General features: G+C 41.8%; 1 protein-coding gene across 1 annotated transcript; it reads left to right on the top strand.

Moving 5' to 3' along the window:
• Positions 1 to 4615: 4615 nt before the first annotated feature.
• Positions 4616 to 14693, top strand: SUB1 (SUB1 homolog (S. cerevisiae)). Its single transcript, XM_006873505.1, has 4 exons — positions 4616 to 4687; positions 8512 to 8634; positions 11930 to 12038; positions 14362 to 14693. Exons 1-4 carry the CDS (start codon positions 4616 to 4618, stop codon positions 14439 to 14441), a joined length of 384 nt encoding a protein of 127 aa, XP_006873567.1. The 3' UTR covers positions 14442 to 14693.
• The last annotated feature ends 6077 nt before the right edge of the window (positions 14694 to 20770 follow it).

Consider the following 20770-nt stretch of genomic DNA (forward strand, 5'->3'; position numbering starts at 1 on the left):
CCACCACCGTAGCCTAGTGGTTATGAATCGGGCTGCTAATCTTAAGGTCAGTAATTCATAAGTACCAGGGAGCAGATGAGGCTTTCTGCTCCTACAAAGATTGACAGCCTTTGGGAACCCTATAAAAGGCTGCTTTGAGTTGGAACTGACTCCAGGGTACATAACCACCCCCATCTGAAATTACTGTTTCCCTTTAATTCTTTGGAGTCCATCTAGCCAACCACTGCCATTGAGTTGATTCTGACTTGTCATGACCCTGTATAGGGCTTCTGAGGCTGTTAACTTGTGGGAGCAGAAAGCTTCCTCTTTTTCCTATTGGAGAAAGACCCTGGGTGGTGAAAATGGTTACGTGTTCGACTGCTAATCCAAAGGTTAGAGGTCCTAGTCCACTCTGAAGTGCCTCAGAAGAAAGACCTGGTGATGTACTTCTGAAAATTAACCCTTGGAAACCCTACGGCGCATAGTTCTACTCTGACACAAATGGGGATCAACATGAGTGAGAATCAACTTGAAGACAATAGTTTTCATTTAGTTCCTAACTCATTTATTGTTGGCTCCGTGACTAAGGAGTCCTGGTGTGGTACTGTAGGATAAGCACTGGACTGCTAACTGTTGCTGTTGTTGTTATGTGCTGTGGAGTCGGTTCTGACTCATAGTGACCTTGTACTGGGTGTCCGAGGCTGTAAATCTTTATGGGAGCAGAAAGCCTCATCTTTTCCCACGGGACAGCTGGTAGTTTAGAACTGCTGACCTTGAGGTTCGCAGCCCGATTTGAAACCACCACACTACCAGAGCTCCTTTGGACTGCTAACTACTGGAACAATAAATAACATCAGGATAAATGGAAAAAAGATTGGAGTTCTCCAAGACTTCATTTTGCTAGGATCCACCATTAACATTTATGGAAGCAGCAGTCAAGAAATCAAACGACATATTGCATTGGACAAATCTGCTGCACAAGTCCTCTTTAAAATGTTGAAGAGCAAAGATGTCAGTTTAAAGGACTAAGGTGCGCCTGACCCATGCCATGGTATTTTCACATGTACCTTATATACATGTGAAAGTTGGACAGTAAATAACTAAGGAAGACTGTAGAAGAACTGATGCATTTGAGTTATGGTGTTGGAGAAGAATATTAAAAATACCATGGACTGCCAGAAGAACAGGCAAATCTGTATTGGAGGAAGTACAACCGTACTAAATTAGAAGTAATACATTAAAGTATATACAACTGTATTTATTACATATTATTTTATCATTAAAATTGATAATAAATATTACTAAGGATTCTATATGGTTTGGTATGAGAGGCGATCCATGGTGGAGGGAGGCGGTTTGGTAACACCAACCCTCGGTGAGACTGCAATCAGTTATATATATTACAGCTTGTAGCATGCATTTCTCTTGCCTTCTATGCTCTACCTCAGCCTGGAGAAAAGGGTGTTTATGACCAAGGATTTCTGCAAACATTTCTTGGACTTTCCAAAATTAAACTCAGTGACTGACTTCCTTCTTTTGGATTTTACCAGCCAGAGTCATGGACTCTGGGGAATCATTTCGTGGAAAATGGGTCATAAGGGTCAGTCTGGTCATTCCAGTCAATGTAATAAACCTGTATCGAATAAACGCAGGGCTCAATGTTTATCATTTATGCTTTACTAGCTCTACAACAACAACTTCCTCATTTACTCAAAGATCAGACTGAAACTTTGTGACAGTTCACTTTCGTGGGATCTGTCTAGGAGTCCACGTGTGGCGCTGTAGAATAAGTACTGGACAGCAAGGTGGGTTTGAATTGCAAGGTCGGCGGTTCAAACTCACCAATCGCTCCTCAGAATCCCTATACAGGGTCGCTATGAGTCGCAACTGACTCAATGGAACGTAACAACAAACAAGTCTCGAATTACCGGCGGTCCCTTTAAGGTTCTGGAAGGGGTCTCGTTATCAGTTTCTAAGGGGAAGTTACGCCCCGTCACGTGTCCGCGGTCCCAGTGGGGCGGGACCTGCGTTTCTAGGTTGTCGTCATTTCCGTTTCTCTGTCAGTCGTGGGCGAGCGAGCAGGAGGCTGTTCTGTTGCAGGAGCTGAACGTGAGTGCTCGGTACTCCCAGTCCCCACCCCTCGAGCCCCCTACCCCACCGAGAGCCGCCCGCGACCCTCTTCCCTCGCCGGCCAATGGGGAAATGGCGGCTCTGCCTGACCTCCCTTTCCCCGCCTCGGCTTCACCGACCCCTCTACCGCCGACCCCGCGCCTGAACCGCTGCGGGATCCTGGGTGGCCCACGCCAGCCCCGGGGAAAGAGCCAGAGTCCGCGGGCGCGGCGGCTGGGGGCGGCGGGGGGCCGTTAGCTGGGGGCGCGGAGCCGCGGGGCGGGGGCCCGGGACAATGCGGCTGGGGCGCGTGCGGGGCCCATTCCTCGTGGCCTGGTTCGGGCCCTCTCCCGGGCCTTCCCCACCCCCGGGGTGGAGGGCGTCCTGTGAGAGGGGAGTGAGGACCCGGGTCCGGAGAGGCGGCGGGCTCTGGAGGGGGAGGGGACGCGTCGAGAGAAGAAAATGGCGCTGGGAGCATGTCCCTCCTCTTCCCACATCGTCTCCTCGGCTTTTTTGCCGCCTCCCACGCCCCCTCCGACCAACCTGGGTCTCCTGGCCCAAACCGTTACCAGCCCGGGGCTTCTGGCTACGTTCTGCGCCGGGGCCACCCTTCCCGCTGCCTGGTGCTGGCCTCCCCGGTGTGGTGCGGTGTCTGTGTGTGCCCACCGTCCCACCTCGTTTTCACCTGGTTTTTCAGTCCTCCCTCCCCCCACCCCCCAGCATCAAACACCGAAAATCAGTCTTTAAAAAAATTTTTTTAAGTTGCGTTTTGTGTATGTTTCATAATACCTTTAGTATCGTTTGCCGAAATTAATTGGTGTCTTTTGTTGATTCAGTAAAGACTCAATAATAAAAGTAGAAATAATGTTTTGTCTGCAGTTCACAGTGTCCAGCCTTAGATATCATTATCGTATTTCCTTTTTGAATAGACTTCATATTTGGGTTAAAGAGGAGTTGGTTCTTTGAAATGTTTTCTTAGGGCCCCAGGCAGCTTTTAATAACATAAGGTATAGTTCCGCTTGATCATTTCAAAGTGAAAAATAGGTTACATTCAACTTAATGACCTTAAAACATTTCTTTTCTTTTATAAGAGTTAGAGGGGTGGAACTGGTTTTTGGCGATTTTATGTAAAATGAAGCCAACACAGGAGCAATGTATAAAAATGCGACTGCGTGGTTGGTGTTGCTCTCCTCTGAATTCTCTTATTTTCAAGAAATTGTCGCTTAAAGTCACCATGGTGAGGCTGGATCTGGTTTAAGCTTTGGGAATTTATTTGCCAATTTGGGGATGACCTATTTATTTTTCCTGACCTGTGGAAGAGCCCAGGTAGTGTAGTAGATTATGAACTGGGCTGCTAACTGAAAGATAGTAGTTTGAGTCTACCAGCCCCTCAGAGGGAGACCGATAAGGTTTTCTGCACCCATAAAGATTTATAGCTTCGGAAGCCCTGTATAGGGTTGCTATGGGTTCGAACCTACTTGGTGACACCCAGTCACACCATCCATTGTGGAACTTGCTCATTGCTACTGCTAAAGCAAGTTTGGTCTAGAGAGCTAGATCATGGATGAAATAGAAATCCTTTCTGCTTTAGTCACCAAACATTTATAGAGTGTGTATTGTGTGTATAGCCCCCTTGGCTGTGTGCTGTGGAGTCGATTCTGACTCATAGCGACCCTGTACAGCGTTTTCGAGGTTGTAAATCTTTACGGGAGCAGAACGCCTCATTTTTCTCCTGCGGAACAGCTGATAGTTTTGAACTGCTGGCTTTGTGGTTCACAGCCGGATTCATAACCACTACGCTACCAGAGCTCCTTCTAGTCCTGTTAGGGTGTATGAAAATGAATTAGGCTGTCTTTTGGGAGATGGGGAGGGTAAAGCATGCTTTGATAATTAGTGCTTTACCCATTTGTGTTACAATGGCCTTGGAAAAGAGGTATACTGCTTGCTTTGAAATTCCTAGCTATGGAGTTGAGGCTTACTGATGGTTTCCTCTGAAACCATGGTAGCACAAGGCACTCACTTATATTTTATGCGCAGACATTAAGCACTTGAAAGCAAGGTACTGAACTATGTTCCTCTGTGGGGAGCAAGGAGCATGGTAGGAATTTGATGAAAGGTTTTGACCTTCCCATAAACAGATTCCTCAAATTTTAATAACGTTTCAGAGTAGAAAGCCAGTGTAAAATGTAGTGAATTATTGTAAATTACATATAAGCTATAGAAATCTACCAAATCTTCCTAAAATGAAGCATAAAGAGACCCTGTGGCTTTGCAAAACAGAAGTGAAGGTATGTGAGATGTGTATGACGGTTCTTTCTTTTGGTGGGGTTGGAACATTTTACTTGTGATGCTTTCAATGTAGAAGATCCTAAATGAAAATCATTAGCATTTGTAGCCAGGGGTAATAGCTCCATTGCCACAACGTGGTAGAATGAACCATGTTCTTGTGTTTCAGTTTGGGGGAAGAGCAAGGTGAAGGGGACCAAACAGCTTATAAATTACTTGCATAATGTGTTTTTCTTTCAGAATGCCTAAATCAAAGGAACTTGTTTCTTCAAGCTCATCTGGCAGTGATTCTGATAGTGAAGTCGACAAAAAGGTGACTGCTTTTCAGTTATTTATGTGGCACAATTCAGCAATAAATACTGCTTACTTCCAGTTTTGTGGTGTTAAGTGCTGTCAGTTAGTTCTGACTCAGAGCAACCTAGTATGGGTTTCTCAAGATCAACCTTGTGGTTAATTGCACAGAACCATAAGGGTAGTAAAAGGCATGTCAGTCTTAGGTGAGACTCTGGATGGGTATATCTAGAAGTGTGGATGGCCTCTAGGCCTCTTGACTGAAGTGTCTAGAATGGTTTTAGAGCGTCCACATTCTGCTGTGGGTTAATGTGCTGGATTGCAAGGTCGATTTGAACCACCAGGTCGGTGGTTCAAGCTTACCAGCCATTCCTCGGAAACCCTATACAGGGTCACTGTGAGCCAGAACCAACTTGACGGCACACAACAATATCAGTAAATCAGACTGAAGCAGTCACTTTGACAAGTCCTCGGTTGAATTGCCCTAGATTCTAGGGAAATAGAATTAGATTAGACCAAAATCACCATTTGCATCTAACTAATTTGGAGACCAAATTACCAGGATTCCTTAAATGTAGATATTCATTTTCACAGCCATCTTAACAGCCATTGGTGTTGGCTCTCCCCACAAGGGTTACTGAATCTTAGTTAAATGAACACCCAGCAAAGCTAACATGAAGTGACGAGTCCCACATTTACAGCCTTGGCTGACAATTGTAAAGGTTTGTGCAAACTTGGACTTCTCTGAGTGTCACTTCTACTCAGAATGTTCCTTTACCTCCTAAATAAAGCTTACATGGTTGTTTCTGAGCTCAGTTAGCAGTATTCACTAACGCCTGAGAGAGGGCTTCTGGGAATATCTTAGACAAGTTGCAACTATATAGAGAAATAGAAAATACATTATCCATCACGTGGAAGGTGGAAATAAGGCTTCAGAGAGCATCTTATTTAAAAAATTGTGCCCAGTATAGCATTTAAATATGTTCATTTTGTCCATTTTTACTGAGCTTTTAAGTGGCAGCCACAGGGAATACTCAGTCCCTGATGTAAAGACTAAGCTTTCTCACTATTGAGCCAAGGTCAGTTTTGCTGTTTGTCTCAGGTCTAAACTCGGTGCTGGGGAGTCGAGTCTGCCCTACAGGCTCTGCCCCGCAGGCTTTCCAAGACTGAATTAGTCTCCACTGGTGGGGTGGGTTCAGCCCATCAACCTTTGGTTGACAACTGAGCGCTTTAACTACTTTGCCACATAGCCCTTGTTAGTCTCATAATTTTTTAATTTTGTAAGCACGTAAGTTAAATAAATTGACATGTGTGCGTTATGTAGGCAAAGCTAGTTGTAGTTAATATTTTACTACGTTAGACAAATGTAGGTTAACTATATATGAGGGGCTTCTAAAACTTGGTAGAAAATGGAATTAACAAGATAATGGAACTTTTCCATGAATAAGGTTTTTGCATTCCCCTTGTATTTTGCTTCATCTAGTTTTACCAACTTGGTGGTGTTATTATGTGCCGTGGAGTCGGTTCTGACTCATAGCGACCCTGCATAGGGTTTCCAAGGCTGTAAATCTTTACAGGAGCAGAAAGCCTCATCTTTCTCCCACGGAGCAGATGGTAGTTTTGAACTGCAGACCTTGCGGTTCGCAGCCCAATTCGTAACCACTATGCTACCAGAGGGTTTCCTAGGCTGTAAATCTTTACAGGAGCAGAATGCCTCATTTTTCTCCCGTGGAACAGCTGGTAGTTTCGAACTGCTGACCTTGCAGTTCACAGCCTGATTCTTAACCACTATGCTATACAGAGTCTTTGTTGTTGTTAAGTGTGGTTCTGACCCATAGCAACCCTGTATAGGGTTTCTGAGGAGTGACTAGTGAGCTTGAATCGTTGACCTTGCAGTTCAAATGTCTTTGCAGTCTGGCGCATTAACCCAGAGCGCCACACCAGGACAGAGTCTTTAGGCACTTACAATTACTTTCCTTTTTCCACTGAGAAGGAAGGAACGGGACTGCCCTCTACTGTTTGGGTTGGGAACTTTAGTGGATTTTATGGATGTTCAGGGACTTCTAGTATGGTGCTGTCAGCATTGAACTTGGAACTACAAGGTTAGCAGTTCAAACCCACCAGCTGTTCATTGGAAACCCTATACAGGGTTGCTGTGAGTTGGAAATTGACTCACAACACTTAACAACAACAAGAAGCTTATTTAGGGGTGTTCTGGTGTAGTGCTGTAGGATCAACACCTGATACGTTGGTGGTTCAAACCCACCAGCCTTTCCTTGGAAACCCTATATACAGAGTCACTGTGAGCCAGAACGATTCAGTGGAACTTAAATCATTCATTTGGGAATGAGGTTACTTTTAACACTTTCATAACACTGCTTTAAAAATGTTGCTGTGATTTTGCATGCTAGTCAAACAGTGCTCCTCCTTGAGTAATTGTTTTTGTGATGAGAAAGTGCTTGAATTGCTGATTTTCAGTGCCCACTACAAAATGGTTCTTCAGTATGCTAAATTATAAATCCTCTAAGGAGCTCTGGTAGCATAGTGGTTACGAATCGGGCAGCGAACCTTAAGGTCAGCGGTTCGAAACTACCAGCCGCTCCGCGGGAGAAAGATGAGGCTTTCTACTCCTGTAAAGATTTACACCCTCGGAAACCCTGTACAGGGTCACTATGGGTCAGAACCGACTCAACGGCACTTAACAACAACAAGGAGCTCTGGTAGCGTTGGTAGCGTAGTGGTTACGAATCGGGCAGCGAACCTTAAGGTCAGCGGTTCGAAACTACCAGCCGCTCCGCGGGAGAAAGATGAGGCTTTCTACTCCTGTAAAGATTTACACCCTCGGAAACCCTGTACAGGGTCACTATGGGTCGGAACCGACTCAACGGCACTTAACAACAACAACAAACTAGCTTAAATCTGTCTTGGAATATGTTGTTTTTGTTTCTAGTGCAGTCAAGTTGGTTCTTACTCTTAGTGACCCTGTATTTAATTTCGGAGGAATGGTTGGTGAGCTTGATCTGCCAACCTGCAGTCCAGTACAACATCAGGACTCCATTTTGGAATATGAGAGGAGGGCATAAATCATAAATATCCTGTAAATATGGGTTGGGTTGTTTTCCTAATTAGTATATCGGTTCTGACTGATTAGCTAACCTAAGTAAACCTGTGGTTCCCCAAAGTAGCAGCCAAACCCCAACAACGCCATAAAGGAAATTGTAAGTGGATTGTTACTGCCGCCTTAATGCTTGACCTGTCTTTTGAGTTTCTTGAGAGTACAATTTGGACGCACTGTATTAGATATGTGTTAGATTGTCAAATGAAACTAGTGCCAGCAAGTCAGTTCTTACCCATAGCGACCCTATGTAGGGTTTACGAGATATGCCCCTGTTGACTACTGGTGATGTTGTAGGTAGGGTCAGCGCTGGACTGTGAACCACAAGGTCTATAGTTCAATTCAACCAGCTGCTCCTTGGAAACACTATACAGAGTTGCTATGAGTCGGAACCAGCTTGATGGCATTTAACAACAATAACTAATACAAGTAAACATACATGTTGTTAAGTGTCGTCAAGTCAGGTCTGACTCATAGTGACCCTGTATAGGGTTTCCGAGGAGCAGCTGGTGAGCTTAAACCGTCGACCTTATGGTTCAAACCCACCTTGCAGTCCATTGTATCAACACACAGTGCCATACCAGGAAGAATCTCTCTATTTTCCTCTAATGAATAAATGAATATAATCTAGTCTTTTAATTGTTAAGTAATGGAAGGAATCTTTTGAACTTGGAGATGTTTTACCCTTATGTGTGCCAATTTTAACCATATTTTTGTGTTTTTCTTTCAAGTTGAAGAGGAAAAAGCAAGTTGCTCCAGAAAAACCTGTGAAGAAGCAAAAAACTGGTGAAACTTCAAGAGCCTTATCGTCCTCTAAGCAGAGCAGCAGCAGCAGAGATGATAATATGTTTCAGGTAAAATGATCATTGCACTCAGATCCAGAGGAATCTGGCATGATGAGTTGTGGAAATGTAAGAAGTACCTTCTTGTTGTTATTTAAGATTTCCTAATATATTAACAGTGTAGTTCTCTTGACTAAGGATACAATATTCTACTGAAATGTGTAAGAACAAGTTATTAGGAATGAATGTAATTTATCATGATGCTGGATTCTTTAGAAGGCTGTAGTTTTCTTCTACTTCAGACAGTGCAAATAAGATCCAGAAGTCGTCAAGGATTGGATTGAGAGCTCCAGATATAGAAAGTGACTTGGTACTGTATGCCTGGTACTAGATGCTACCTGGAGAGGTTTTTATAGGTGGGAAACAAAGAATGGGTTTGTCAGATAGGCCCTATGTTTATATATATATAGTGGGGATAAGGCTGGATATGTGGTGCTGTAGGATAAAGCACTGAACCGCGAGGTTGGTTGAACCACAAGGCTGACAGTTCGAAGTCACCAGATGTTCCTTGGAAATCCTATATAGGGTCGCTATGAGTCGAAACTGACTCGACGGCACTTAACAACGACAAGGCTGAGTGGGTGGGTAAAGTGAGATAAGTGCACTAGAGGGGTTAATGAAATCATGAGGAGATAGCTGTAACTTCTTTCCTTGGGTTTCTTCTGTAGTTTTCAGGAGATCTGATCCTGGCATAATTGCATAAGGCAGTTTTGGGGAAGAGGTAGTGGGAGGGGGATGGCATGCAGGTTAGAGCTCTGCAGCAGCTGTGCATGTGACGGGCTATAGGGCCTAGATGCAGGAGTGATGATTAGGAAATGCTGATCTAGGAATTAAGCAATCAGATGGGATTGTGTTTAAATTTAAGAACCACAGACATTAAGATTTCACTGACAGAAATAAGAAAAGTAAATTTGTTTTCATTTATATTTTACTTTAGTGTGATTTGGGTGAAGGATTATTGTTAAGTGCCGTCGAGTCGGTTCTTACCCATTGCGACCCTGTATAGGGTTTCCAAGGAGTAGCTGGTGAGCTTGAACTTCTGGCTTTGCAGTTCAAATGGCTTTGCAGTCTGACGCATTAACCCACAGCGCCACACCAGAGACCGGTTTTCCATTCGGCAGTTCTTACACAATGTGTTGCAGGTCACTGATTACAGTTCCCACATTGTAACATGGCTTATCCTACTTCCTGCTTGTTTCCTCTTACCGTCCCATCTTCTTTCATAACCTATCTTCTTTCAAAACTTTATAAGGAATTTGTTTTCATGGCTGTGGTGCAGTGAATTGCTTAATATGGCGTTTGTAGCTTCCATCAGATGACTGGGTGAGATTGGCTGCCTTTCATTTTTTCCTGATGGGCCTGGATAAAGAAGGTGAGGGAAGGTGGTGATAAGATGATAAGATTCACTTGTGAATGATTGCTAACAGGGCTCAATGAGATTGCAGAACCTGCAACTCTAAAAAGGGTGTTGGCCAGTTTGCCATCCTCCTGGGTTTAAAATGAGCCATCTCAAAGCAGGAAGGGGAGCTTGCTACCATCAGGAAAGAAAAGCCAGGAGTGAAGGGGGCCCTGAGATCCCTGCCATTGCACCTCCCTTGATCTAGGGACAGAAAGCTGTGATGCCAGAGAAGCAGCAGAACCAAGAGTCAGAGCACAAAGACTACATTGGGCTTCCTGACCCAAATAAGGCCCAGGAAGCTCACTTGTGGAACGGGATGCCTCCAGGTGCTTAATTGAGGGGGCTAGGTTGGCTGACCCATGGGGCTGGAGCTGACACCTTCATGCTGAGGCTTATGGCAGAGTGCTGTGCCCTTTAGCCATTTATTGACAGCCTTAAAAGAGCTTGCTGGAGCAGAGCACAGACCAAGACCAGATAGTGAGGACTTGTCTGCAGGCATGGCTGGGAAGGCTGCTCTTGCTGAAGAACTGAGTCTAGAGCATTTCTGATCCTGAATTGTAACCTTTAAATTTCCCAAATTGATCCATTTGAGTTAATGGTGTTGCAGATGAATGTTGAAAATATCATGGATTGCCACAAGAACAAACAGATGTCTGGGAAGAAGTACAGCCCTAATGCTTCTTAACAGGGCAGATGTCAAGACTTCATCTCTTATACTTTGCACGTACTATAAAGAGGGACCAGTCCCTGGAGAAGGACAATATGCCTGGTAGAGGGGAGGGGAAGACCTTCCAAGGAGATGGATTGGCACAGTGGTAATAGTTATAGGCTCAAACTTAATAACAATTGTAAGGATGGTGCAGGACCGGGCAGTGTTTCATCCCATTGTGTATAGGCTCCCTATTAGATTTGATAGCATCTAACTACTATTTCTCAGGAGTGGAGCATGTACGTTGACTGAGAATTCTGTGCATTGCAACTCTATCCAGGAACAGAAAGCTGTGAAACCTGAGGAGTAGCATAGCAGAACGAAGAGACAGAGCAGTGGGCTTCCAACTGATGGAGCAAGTAAAGCTGAGTGACTTTGGGTAGGAGGCTTGCTTACACAGTAGGATTCTCCAAGACAATTAACTGCTGGCCCAGGGAGTTAGAACCCAGTGCCATCAAGTTGAGGCTTACAGTGGAGTGGTGTGTCCTGTGGGCAGTTAGCCTTAACGAGCTTTGTAACATTGGCCAGGCAGAGAGAAGGTTTGTCTGTGGGCATGACTCAGATGAGGCTGTCCTGAGCATTTCTGACCTGTTAGCTTACATAATAAACTTGAAAGCTAGTGTTGTCTTTGAGTTTTATGTGACCATTACAATGAGTTATTGAACTCAGGTGAGCAGTAAAGCATGTGGGAGGAGTTTCTGGTGCCATATATTTTTACAAACTCTAGAATGATTCAAGCAGAATCCTGACTGGTGAGGAAATATTTAAAATAGATACTTGGCTTCTGGTTCTTTCAGCTCAGAATCTTAACTTATTTCCATAGGAATATAACCTAAATAGTATGGTTCTTGTGATATTGAAGGCATTTTAGGGAACCATCTTAAGTATTTGTAAATATTCAGAATGATTGCCAAAACCATTTAGGTACTTAACTGGATCTTTGGTTTCCTACAACTATTGGTTGTAATTTGTAGTGTAAGATTTTATTTGCAAATGATTTTAATGTAAAAAATGGGAAATGTGAGGTGTGTTTTGTTTATATCCAATTTTTTAATGGTGATGACTGAGCATGAAAGCCTCTGCTTGCCATTTTGATAGCAGTCATTTTCTCATTAGATGTGACTGTAGCTGTTGTGAATATAAATATGGAGAGCACTGTTGAAACGAGCATCTCTTTACATACTTGTTTTCTTTTGCAGATTGGGAAAATGAGGTATGTCAGTGTTCGGGACTTTAAAGGGAAAGTCCTAATTGATATTAGAGAATATTGGATGGATCAGGAAGGTGAAATGAAACCAGGAAGAAAAGGTGAGATTTTTGTCCTGAGTTTGATTATAACGTTGGACTAAGTTTGAAATTTTCTAACTTGCAACTTGAAATAATGCTCAGGTTATATAGGTAATAAGTGAAAAAGTAATAAGTGAATAGGTAATAAGTGAATAAGGAGGATCGTAGAAGAATTGATGCCTTTGAGTTGTGGTGTTAGAGGAGAATACTGAAAGTGCCATGGACTGCCAAAAGAACCAATAGATCTATTTTGGAAGAAGGACAGCCAGAGTGCTCCTTGGAGGCCAAGATGGCTAAACTTCATCTCTCATACTTTGGACATATTGTCCGGAGGAAACAGTCGCTGGAGAACGATGCCATGCTGGGTAAGGTGAAGGGTCAGAGAAAAAGAGGAAGACCCCTAACGAGATGGATTGGCCAGGTGGCATCATTGATGGACTCAAGTGTGGCAGCGGTGGTGGGGTTGGCCCAGGATCGGACATTGTTTCGTTCTGCTGTGCATGGGTTCGCTATGAGTCGGTTCCGACTCGATGGCACCTGACAACAACAAAAATATAGGTAAGGAAGATCCACACTCAGTTCATTCTGACTGCTGTAGTCATTTCGGACACGGTACCTAACTGTTTATAATGTTGTTAGTGCCATTCAGATGGTCCTGACTCATAGCGACCCTATCTAGAGTTTCAAGGAGTGACACGTGAGTTTGAACCGCTGACGTTGTGGTTCAGATCGACCTTGCGGTCTAGCACTTTATCCCACAGTGCCTGACTTTTTTTCTTGTGGAGTAAAATTCTTAGTAACACTTTAATTGGCTGCTAAATTAGTGTTTTTTTTTATTTGCGTGGAAATTAATAGCAATTCTGAAGTAGATGAGATAACTACCTGTGAAGTTTTAAAATCACGAATGGGAATTCCTGGTTATAGTGTTTCCTTTTGGTCATCTAACGGCTGTTTTTGAGGACTGCCTCCTTCAAGAGGGTCCTTCCCTTCGTGCTTCAGCCAGTTCAAATCTCACTAGTGTGGATGCATACTTCATGGCTCACCTAATAAAAGAATTTTTTTTTTTTACAGCATAAATAAGTATATTTGGGTAGTTAGATGATCCTTTGTTAGTGACTAATATCTCATTTTCTTTTCAGTTTAAAAGGTACCTAAAAGGTGCTGTTTGTTCATGCACTTCAACATTTTCTTGCTCTTCCTGTTGTTAAGTGCTGTCAAGTCGATTTTGACCCATAACGACCCTGTATTGGGTTTTCGTGGAGCGGCTGGTGAGCTTGAACTGCTGACCTTGTGCTTCAAACGACTGCAGTCCAGTGCATTAACCCACAGTGCTACACTAGGACTCCCTTGCTCTGCCTACTCCTGGATTATTTTCTTAATTTGGCCACTCAAGTCTGAGAATAGCCAATGCCCAGATTTCATTTCTTGTTTCTGCAAACATTGACTAAAGCAGTTGTATTCGCTTTAAATTTGTCTAGGTGTTGTCTCAGTGCATCTCTCTCCGTGTCAATTTCATGGCCTTTGAACAGTTTTTTGTAAAATTAATGAAATCTTCCTAGTCTGATGTATTTCGCTACTTTCAGAGGCCAGGTGATTACTGGAAGTTAAAAGTAAACAGCATAGAAAAGATAAGATTTTGCACCTTAAATAGGCAAGATAGGTTTCAGATTTTTTAATTGAGTGTTTGCTTAATTTTCAAGTATTGTACTATAAATTCATCATTGAAATTACTGAGTTTAATTATTCACAACAACCCTTTGAGATGTAAGTACCGTTTTACTGGTGAGGAAATAGAGGTTTTAGAAAGTGAGGTAATTCTTTTATGCTTGCAGCTATTGATGGACTTGGATTTGAACCATAAAAACATATCAGAATGCTCTTTTAACTAGTGTTCTTAAAGAGCACTTTAGGAAGTTCTGTCTGGATTACATCCCAGGGATCTTTCCAAAGTGAAGTGAAGGTATCTGGAAGTGTTTGGCAAATGTTGGAGCTGGATGTAGAAAAATGGGGTGTTGCCTGCCAAATCGGGGCCTGGACTCTTAACCTACAAGTTGGCAGGCATTTGTGAGTTAAGTTTTTAAGTACCATTTGTTCTCCCAGAGAAGAAGAAATCAGTGCAGGGTGTGATGTTGGAAATAAAACTCGCTGTAAGATTGGTACCAATTACTTTTGACCTGCTCAAGAACTTGTCAATTAATTGGCAACTAATATGTAGGAGGTTAGACTAAATATTGTGTAACACTAAGAGCGCTAATTTTTATAAGACAATGCTTTAGAAGTATAGAAGTCCTCAAGGAAGCTTTAAGTATATTTTTCAACTTGTGGTTTTAAAACTTTATTTTAGGTATTTCTCTAAATCCCGAGCAGTGGAGTCAGCTGAAGGAACAGATTTCGGACATTGATGACGCAGTAAGGAAACTGTAACATCAGAGCTGTATCCAACCGTACTGCTCTAGTCGTTTTAATCTGTCTGTTTACATTGGCTTTTGTTTTCTAACCGTTGTTTTCCAAGCTATTGTATATTTGGATTGCAGAACAGTTTGTAAGATGAATACTTTTTTTTTAATGTGCGTTATTAAAAATGTTCTGAGTGAAGCTGATTTGTCAACTTTATTAAGGAGAATTGCTTGTGCCCACTAACCTAGTGTAAAATAAAGGCAAGTAATACAATCTTAACTGTTGTGGCCTTTTTTCATCAGAAGAGTTGGTACTGTTTAAGGCCTAACGTCACAGTTTATAGACTTTTGAGTTTCAGCTTCTACGTGAAGAAGGATTTGTGTTTTGTTTAACTTGTAAACTCTTGATCTGGGAAATCCTTAATTACTCTGTTCTCTTCCAACCAAAGGCCTAGACTTACTTGACTTTCCTATCCCAGTGGTAACTTCCTCACCTCTTCTGTTTTTGTAACTTCATTTTCATTTATTAACATCTTTTCAAATTCAGCTTTTACTCTTGAATATATTAATGGTAGTTTGCAAATGTCAATGAAACTGTCAAAGTGTTAGCTATCGCAATAAGGCACTTGTAATTAAAATACATGGGAACTACAATCACATTCTGCTGCATTAAGTATTGGGAGCTATGTAGTTTGATAAGCACCGTGGCTTGTATGAAAACTGAGCAAGTGTATGTCATTGTAAGTGTTTGGTGTAGGTGTTATCCTATTCCATCTACAGAAAACAAGGACGTAGATGTCTGGTTTGCTTTCACTTACAAACATGTTCACCGTAGGATGATGTCTGTAAATTGAGATACTGATTAATTACTGTAGGGTTTAATAAAAATTGTGAAAGCTTTCTCGCCTAACATTTTATTTGATAATATTGAGTATAGGTTATATAGCCAGAGATATTGAACTTTACTATGGTAATGTGATTTTTTTGGGGGGTGGTGGAAAGAGCACGTAGTTTTTGGCTTTTGTGTCAGTAGACTTGGTCATTTTGCAGTTGGTCTACTGGACAGTGGCATTCTAGGCTGACTATTACTAAGTTTCAGCAGACTGACTTTGCTTTATTGAGGCCTAGATTTCTGGGGCTTTACAGCAATAAATAGGGCATGGTGTGCCTTAGGAAAGAATGTTTGTAAAGGGAACTGTAAAATTAAAGAAGGTGGCAGTAAAGAGAAAAGAATTCTCTAAACTTAAATCATATAGTGACACAAAGTGATACTTCGATAAAATATTTTAACATTTTGATTACATTGAAAGAACACAGTTCTAGATAGAATAATAAAATGAAATTTTAGTATGTAAAAAAAATCTTGTTAACAAATTTATTTTTGGTAGCAGATCTCAAATGGTTTATCCTAGTAAGTAAGGGCTGCCATATCAGAGTCACACTATTTTGCTACCAAGCTTGATTCCTGCGCTCAGAACGGTTTGTGGTAGATCAGTCAGGAACTTGACTTCAGAGCCATCGTGAGGCGCTGTGTATTGTTGGTAAGTGCCATTGAGTTGGTTCCAACTCAGTGACCCTGTATAAGTTTGCTGAGGAGCGGCTGGTGAGTTTGAACTACTGACCTTGCTTACCGTACAGCACCACACCAGGTCTATGTAAAGTTAACAGTTTTCTTTCTAGCAGCTATTCTGTTTAGGTATATTTTATATCTTTTCTATGACTTTTTTTTTGGAACTGGTGTGCTGTGGGTTAATGTGCTGGACCTCAGAGTCGGCAATTCAAGCTCACCAGTTGCTCTTAGGAAGCCCTATATAGGATTGCTATGGGGTCAGAACTGACTCCACAGCACTTAACACCACACAACTTTTTAAATATATTTAACTGTGACCCTTGTTTTGCTGTTAAGTGCTGTTAAGTTGGCACCAACTCATAGCGACCCTGTACAGGGTTTCTGAGGAACGGCTGGTGAGTTTGAACTACCGACCTTGCAGTGTAGTGCCACACCAGGACTCCTAATATAGGTGTATAATTGGACAATTAAATCTTTCCTAGTATTTTAGCGTTCATCAAATAATAGTACAAAGTGTTCAAGTGCATTATTTTAGACAGATGGTAAATTGATAACTTTCTTTCACTTATTTGGGAACATGTATACATCCTCTACAATTGGGGAGATTTGTGATTGAAGCTGCCTTGGTTTTAGCATACAAGGAAGGATAATTAGAAGACAAAATAATGGCTAAATTTCCTAGGTTTGTGTGAACTAGGGGTGTATACATTTAAAACTAATGTGTTAATACAAAGATGGTGCTGAAGTCTTATTACAAAGGTATTTCTAGCCGTTTAGCTTTATGTTAAAAGCTGTAAGGTTTTTTTTTATTGGCAGAATATGGTAAGTGGACTGTTAATTTCATTTAATTACTGCACACATAATATATAGAAAATCTTTGTGTAGGAAAAGATGAGATTGAACAATTTGCACTGTAAAAAAAAAGTTGGTTCTTATGCCTTCTGTTTCTCCTTTTTAAATATCGTGCTCAAGTTTTTTCAAGAAGAAAGCTTGGCATTAGTGCCAGTATTCAGATTTTCCATTGAGTATCCTCAGTAGCAGGGCATTTTTTCCTCTTAATCTTTTGAAATATGAGCAGCATTTGGCCAGTTTTTAATATTCTTGGAATTTTATTGAAAGAACAACCACTTAAAAAAAAACAAAAAAACAAAAACCCCCAAAAATCCTCTTGGTAATTGAATTATTCTCTTGTGATTTGTTTCAATAATACCTGAGAATTTATTTTAGAAACTACTCCCTACCTCATTAGCTAGTCACGATGCTGTAATCGATGCTGTAATCACCTTGTGGACGTAGTGCGTCTAGGAGAAAACTGCCGAGAGACGTGGACAGAAAGTGCATCCTGGCCTGGCTGTGGAGGGCAAAGAGAAAGACTCCAAAGCGTGCTGATTTCATACCTAGGTATCTCAGCTGAAATTCTTGGAAGCTGGTTTTCTGTGGAAATTAATCCAGTGAAACATTTAAAGTTTTTTGGAAGTGGTGTTTTTCCAGTCCCAATTCTTGGGACAGTCACATAGTCACCAGTATGTAACTGTAATTGTGGAATGCTTGTATACTTTGGTACATTTTCCATGGATAAATCAATGAAAATACCACTTCATCTGTGAATATTTTAAATGTTGAAATAAAAATGAATGTGGTCTGTCATTGCAGTTTCACAAACCTGAAGATGATTGGCTGTTTGTTTGAGTGGGTTTTATTAACAAATAAACTGCCTTTCTGTGGCTGCTTTGCGATATCGACTGGCCTTAGTGTTGCCTCCTGAGGATCTTGGGGACCGGGTGGTGTGGGCCGGTCTCTCCGTCTGTCTGACCCGGGTGGAAAAGTACAGGTACTAAGGTGTGCACAAGCCTCCTGCTTGCTTAACCCAAGGAAGGCCGTAGAGTCAGAACTTTATGTACTTAACCTGTATAACGAAATGTTCAAAACTTAGGCTTTCATTGATAAAATCTGAGTTTTGCCTTCCTTGATTTGCTATTTTGCCATTGACATCTCATTGTTTAAACTCCTGTTTGGGGAGATTTATACAGGAGTAGAAAGGGTTCATGAAAGACTAATTATGGCTTACATTTTATCCCATTTAATCAACTGGAAGTTTGCTTTTAATAGTGCATACCAAAAAGAAGAAAAAAGTAGTTGGAATTTAAGCTTACTAGTTTTGTCTGAGGTGTCAAGGGATGAAAAAGAGGTTTGAAAATAATGAAGCCACTTGAAAGAGTTCCTTTTTACCGGTTGATGAAGACTTGTCTATTATCTCATTGAAGGCTCTTGCTGCATAGGACCTTTGCCCTCAACCCTTCACCTACATCCCTTATTGGAGCCAAGACATTCTCAGTCCTGCTTTTATAGCCATTTCAGTTTTGGCTTCACAACAACAATGCTGTCCCTAAGTAAATATTTCCCTTAGGCTCTTGATAGAGCATTTAAATAGTTGTGCTTACTATAGCTTAAACATTATTTAGGGCAATTCCATTCTCTGTTAGAACAGCCTCCTGAAGAATTTTCAACAGTTGGAAATAAAAGGACACTATCCAGCACTAAACTTTACAAAGTAGTGTGATTTTATTTTTCAGTTTTATACTTGTACCAAGGAGCTCTGGTAGCGTAGTGGTTACGAATTGGTTTGTGAACCTTAAGGCCAGCAGTTCGAAACTACCAGCCGCTCTGCGGGAGAAAGATGAGGCGTTCTGCTCCCGTAAAGATTTACAGTCTTGGAAACCTTGTACAGGGTCGCTATGGGTCGGAACCGACTCAACGGCACTCAACAACAACAACATACTTGTACCAAGAACAGTGCAAAGTACTTCTCCCATAGACCCTTTGTCACCATTCACATTTTGCCAGTTTTCAAATGTTAGCCTTCTCATCTAGGTCATTTGTCTTCATTATGCTGCTCGAGGTTGGCCCAGGATCGGGCAGTGTTTCGTTCTGCTGTGCATAAGGTCACTATGGCATCTAGCAACAACGACAGTCTTCAAAGAACCCTGGTAGTGCAGTGGTTAAGCGCTTGGCTGTGAACTGAAAGGCTGGTAGTTTGAACCCTCCTTTCTCCTTGGAGGGAGAAAGATACAGCCCTCTGTTTCCATAAAGCTTACAGCCTTGGCAGACTATGGGGCAGTTTGAGAGAGTGACTGAGTCTTGTAATTTCCTTCTGTTTGGCACAGTTCCTTAATTTCTCCTTGACATTCATGATCCTGTTTCTGAATTGGTAATTGGTGAAGTTGACAAGGGCAGTGAGGACTGGGTCATGTTAAGGTGTGAAGTGGAGACTGTGTATGCAAACTCCGTTGAGAGCTCCAGTGTGGATAGAATTGGGATGGGGGCCGGCTGGAGCCATGTGGGATTCAAGAAACTCCTGTACAGTAGTTAAGTCAGGGTGTTTAGTTGAGTGTTCAATACATAGTTAAATGGACTTGTGTAGTCAGTTACAATTTGAATCTCATTTCCTACTTATTTTTCTGGTGACAAACTGCCACCTGAACCATGAGTACTTTTGAATAATTTTTAAAGAAAACAAGTTTTGCCACTGTCAGATCATTTGCTTTTCACACTGCTGGCACAGCTAAGCTGCTGAACTTTTCATCATGGCCGTACACAAACTAACTGGTCTTGTCAACTGGGCACCAGCCATACTTGGTTTAATTTTTTTGCAGCCTGAGCTCTTGTTACCTTTATTATTTGCACTTGAACATGAAAAAAGAACATGTTTGTTTATTCATACTTAAGTAATACAGAAAGATGAAGGAAGAGGTAGTGACATGGTGTGACAGAACTGTGAAGATATTTGATGATTTCAACTGTCAATCCAGGATCAAACATCTTGGTTTTGAGGTTTGGGGACAAACTGTTTATGTATATTTCATTGAAAAATACCAGGAGACTTCAAAAAGCTTGTGGAAGAATGGAATTAAAAGGTATTTGCTATCTGAGTACTCATTAATAGAATTTTTTTTGTATCTATGATTGATTTTCCCCCTGATAGTGGGGAAATAATGTCTCTCTCACTACAGAGCCATTTACGAGGTACATAAAGCCCTTAGAAACAAATGAAAACACTTGCAACACCCTTTGATTAGTAGTGGCACAGTGGTTAAGTGCTTGTTTTCTAAACAAAAATTGACTGTTAAAACCCACCAGTCACTTCACTAGAGAGATGGCAGTTCGCTTCTGTAAAGATTCTTGTTAAGTACCGTGGAGTCAGTTCAGAATCAGTGACCCTGCACAGGGTTTCCAAGGCTGTAAATCTTTACGGGAGCAGAACGCCTCATCTTTCTCCAATGTAACGGTTGGTACTTTCAAACTGCTGACCTTGACATCTTTCTCCTACGGAACGGCTGGTAGTTTTGAACTGCTGGCCTTGAGGTTAGCAGCCCTGTTTGTAACCACTAAGCTAACAGAGCTCCTTAAGATTGTTGTTAAGTGCCGAGCTTTAAGATTACAGCATTGGAAATCCCATGGGGGCAGTTCTCAGTCTTTAAGGTTGCTGTGAGTTGAATTGCTGGCAGCGGTTTTTGGTTTCTTTTTGGAGTCAGTAACAACAGTCCTTTAAGTTTTAAGTAGACAGGAAGTTACTGCAATGAAGAGCTATTCAAGGAATTGTCTGCAAGCCTTTTCCATTACTAAATTGCCTCCCCAAGGAACACAGGCAGAGTAACTTTAAAAGAAATCTAAAGACCTGTTGAAAAAAAACCTGTTGTAACCTTTTAAACTAGTAACATCTGGGCTACCAGTCCTCTGCCTATCTCACTGTGGTGGCCTGCTTGTTGTTGTGATGCTGGAGACTATGT

Source organism: Chrysochloris asiatica, unplaced genomic scaffold (genome assembly GCF_000296735.1).
Source record: "Chrysochloris asiatica unplaced genomic scaffold, ChrAsi1.0 scaffold00243, whole genome shotgun sequence".
Lineage (NCBI taxonomy): Eukaryota > Metazoa > Chordata > Mammalia > Afrosoricida > Chrysochloridae > Chrysochloris > Chrysochloris asiatica.